The sequence below is a fragment of the Pan paniscus genome, chromosome 1, assembly GCF_029289425.2.
Source record: "Pan paniscus chromosome 1, NHGRI_mPanPan1-v2.0_pri, whole genome shotgun sequence".
In the NCBI taxonomy this organism is placed as follows: Eukaryota; Metazoa; Chordata; class Mammalia; order Primates; family Hominidae; genus Pan; species Pan paniscus.
The window spans coordinates 96,803,023-96,806,732 of NC_073249.2; the positions used below are offsets into that span (position 1 = coordinate 96,803,023).

The 3,710-nt window shown below is 41.0% G+C and overlaps 1 protein-coding gene across 1 annotated transcript; it reads left to right on the forward strand.

The window, feature by feature from the left end:
- The first annotated feature begins 2,623 nt into the window (after positions 1 to 2,623).
- On the forward strand, positions 2,624 to 3,257 carry LOC130541078 (small proline-rich protein 2D). Its single transcript, XM_057300877.2, has one exon. The coding sequence runs from the start codon at positions 2,643 to 2,645 to the stop codon at positions 2,859 to 2,861; it is 219 nt and encodes a 72-aa protein (XP_057156860.1). The 5' UTR covers positions 2,624 to 2,642; the 3' UTR covers positions 2,862 to 3,257.
- The last annotated feature ends 453 nt before the right edge of the window (positions 3,258 to 3,710 follow it).

Consider the following 3,710-nt stretch of genomic DNA (forward strand, 5'->3'; position numbering starts at 1 on the left):
CAGGTTGTGACCCAAACTGTGTTATCTCACACAGTGATCTCATTTGGCAGCGAATTCTTCAATTTTTCATGGCAGAAATCAGACATTTCTCTATGGATTTATGTTTTAGATGTGATGTGAGGCTCTTGGGTAGTAGTGGGTGATTTATTGAGTAAAGGACTTTTACTTTGGCTGGTGAAGTGCGTGGCATGTGTAATAGTCTATAGGAAGCATTTGGTGAGAACACCATTTGTAAACACCTGGCCTCAGGGTGCTGACATGATGGCTCTATTTCTGTAGTGTCCTGGCTAGTGGTGATCTTGGCTAAAAGCTCTTCCTTACTGACAGGAGCAACAGCTGTTCTGGGAACCTAACCTACTTAACTGAGGGATGTGATGCTGGCTTGATTCAACACTCTGCCCTTCCTGGAGCACAGTTGGTGACTGCTCCAGTGATTTTGAGTCTTTCCTCTTCCTCATTCTCCTTTCTTCTTATTCACTTATAAAACCATGTTCTTGGGAAGCTTCCTGATTAATGGTCCAGATAAGGAAGCAGTAGCAACATCACTTTAAATGTTTAATATACAGTACTTAGAAAGGCTCACTGATTGTAGGAAGCATTTAAAAAAGTTGTGAAAGGACAATCACTAAATGCATTGACAACATATGTGTTAAGTGAACAATATGTACCAAAATGGACAGGTGACAGGTATACATTGGGTATGAGTTGATAATCTAGCAGTTTGTGGGACTAGAAGGTTTATGGAAAAGACAAAGGAAGAACATGCAAACAAATTAAAAAACACTGAGAAACATCTAAAACCTGTTTGGAAATAGAGAGGAAGAATACATATTGGATTACCCTTTGTTTGTATTTTCCCCTTGAGTTAAACTTTAAGTGCTCTTACCTTCCTCACTCTGCACACCTACTTCTAATTATTTACATATGATAATGTCTATGCAGCTTGTTCTCTATAGGATGTTCACAGGGAACCACATACGCATGGTTCCATACATAGATTTTGAGTCAATACTTGTAACTTTAGTTTCCTTCTCTCCATTACTTTTTATAAATAAAAAGGCTGTAGTACACATCCTTGATGGCACCAAGTAGCAAATGTGCTGTGGAGACTAGATCTCACTCTCAAATCTGTCCTGGGATGCAAGTGCCTCTACGAATGTGGTGCAGAAGCTACAAATGTGGTGCAGAAGACAGCTTCAAAGAGGAAAGGAATATAGGTAAAAATCTGAGGTTTTATCTGAGAAAAAGGTGGCAAAGAAAATTTCAGTCTTGAACAGGGTCAGCAGATAGCACAATGTGGTCAGCCTGCAAACCCAGAGGTAAGTATTATTGTCCCCTGTTTATAATCCCAGGGAGGAGAGGTGACATGCCTGTTGTCATGGAACTTAGCAAAGAAAAAGCTTAGCTCAGGCCTTTGTTAAGTCTCTCCTTCCTTCTAGCACATTGGCCAACTGTACGAGGAAAGTAGAGGTAGAGTTGGGTTCATGTACAACAATATGGCATTCAGCTAGAGTGGATCAGGACAGGAAGTTTTATGACTCAGGGGAGGTAAGATAGGAAGGGATCATTGTTCCCAATCAAGAAAGAGAGCCCTTGACAACCGGTTAGAGAATCCCCCCAATTATCTCTCTGACGAAAGTCACTGAAACTGAGATCTAAGGCAGGTCCTCTGTGACTCATGAGCACTTAACCCAGTGGGGAGATCCCAGAACAGGATATTTCCTAGTTTGAGAATGCCTCTCATGCCAGATATGGATACATTTGCATTTTACTTTGGACATTGCTGGACCAGCCCAGTTTTAGGCAGTTCCACTTCCCACTGGGTGGGGCAGAAGGTCCTATAAAGAGGTTCCCTGCTGCACAACTCTTAAACTCCTGGTACTCTAGCACCGATCTGCTTTGGAGAACCTGGTGAGTGTGAGTCCTTGAGTTCCTCGGTTCTTTGTGACCTGAAATATTGAATTTAATCTGAAAACAGCAAGTTTGGTTGATACAATTCTGTAACCATGGGTTTGATTCTACTTAGTAGATGGAAATTTAGATTTAGAGTACAGTGATATGCTATTTTAGCTTGTTTCTTGTATACAGTTAGATGTCCATACGGACAGAGAAGTTAATAGGAAAGCTTTGAATTGAAGAAGAAAAAAGAACAAAGTATTTTTTCCCCATGTTTTCCTGGTGTCTTTTTCAAAGGTTTGTGTCTTAACAGGTGCCAAGAGCCTGCAATCCTTCCCAAACAGCCCTTTGTTCTGTGCTCAAGTCAACCCACTGGGACTTTACTACAGACAATGATAAGAGAAATGGTTTGTGAGATTGCTCATGGTATCTGAATTTGTCACTGCCTTTCCTAAAGATGTTATTTTCACAGAAATAACATGCTTGGTTCATTACTACAGAGATATTTTCTTTGGAAAAATTGTATGAGAAAACACAAGATTTCCCAGGGCCAATGAAGCAATTTGCTAAAGTGAAAGGGAGAAACGAAGTAGTCTTGAAAAGGCAGTTAAGAGTTTAAATAATTTCTTGGAGATGGAGAAATAATATTTCATGGTATTACATAAGCATTGGCTTCTCTCTCTGGAGGAGTCCCTTCCCACAAACACTGCTGTATCATTTCTTTCAGATCCTGAGACTCCAGCAGGATGTCTTATCAACAGCAGCAGTGCAAGCAGCCCTGCCAGCCACCTCCTGTGTGCCCCACGCCAAAGTGCCCAGAGCCATGTCCACCCCCGAAGTGCCCTGAGCCCTGCCCATCACCAAAGTGTCCACAGCCCTGCCCACCTCAGCAGTGCCAGCAGAAATATCCTCCTGTGACACCTTCCCCACCCTGCCAGCCAAAGTGTCCACCCAAGAGCAAGTAACAGATTCAGGATTCATCAGGAGCATGAGAGGATAAGGATAATTGGCTCACCTCATTCCACAGCTCCACCTGCATCTTCTCACCAAAGCCTTCCATGGATGCACAGGGAGCTTCTTTCTCCTTAACCTGTGGCCTGCCTGTGATGATCTGTGACAGCAAAAGATTCCCTTTCTGAGGCTGCCATACTGCCACTGTCCAGGTGGAGCTGAGAAAAGGAAGTCCTCAGCTGTGCCAGCTCCCAGAGCTTCAGCAGAAAGAGCAGCAGCTCTCTCCCTGGGAACCATCAGACAATTCTGTTGATGTGTTCTGTGTCTGTCTGTCACCTGGTCATGAGCTTCTACCACCTTTGCAATTGTCATTTATCTTTCACTCCCTGAATAAAGTATCTATGCATATATATTTGTGAATGGATCTTTTGTTTCTTTTAGAATCTGCTTTATTAGTAATATTATATGATTATTTGGATTTTGTTCTACCTTTCTCTGATCCCCAGGACCAGGATTTCACAATTATTGTTATCTGAATTTTGGGCCATATCAATGATTATTTTTATATCATTTTAAACCCCTTTTATTTTCCTTAATTAGTGTTTGATTGATTTGAAGAACAAATCAATCAGAATTTTAATCTCTTCATTGAAAAATGTGGAAAATAATATTTATATCACTAACTTATCTTAGGCATAAAATGGAATTAATATCAGGAATTCAGTTGACACAATTTCTGACATATCATTACTACTCATTTGATAGTAGTCTATTAGCAGCAGTACATCATCATTAAAACAGAACTACTATTTGACCCAGCAGTCTCACTATTGGGTATATACCCAAAGGAATATAAATCATTC

What these genes read in the sequence shown, in the direction of transcription:
- LOC130541078 (XM_057300877.2), top strand. Translation starts at nt 2,643, where the DNA reads ATGTCTTATCAACAGCAGCAGTGCAAGCAGCCCTGCCAGCCACCTCCT.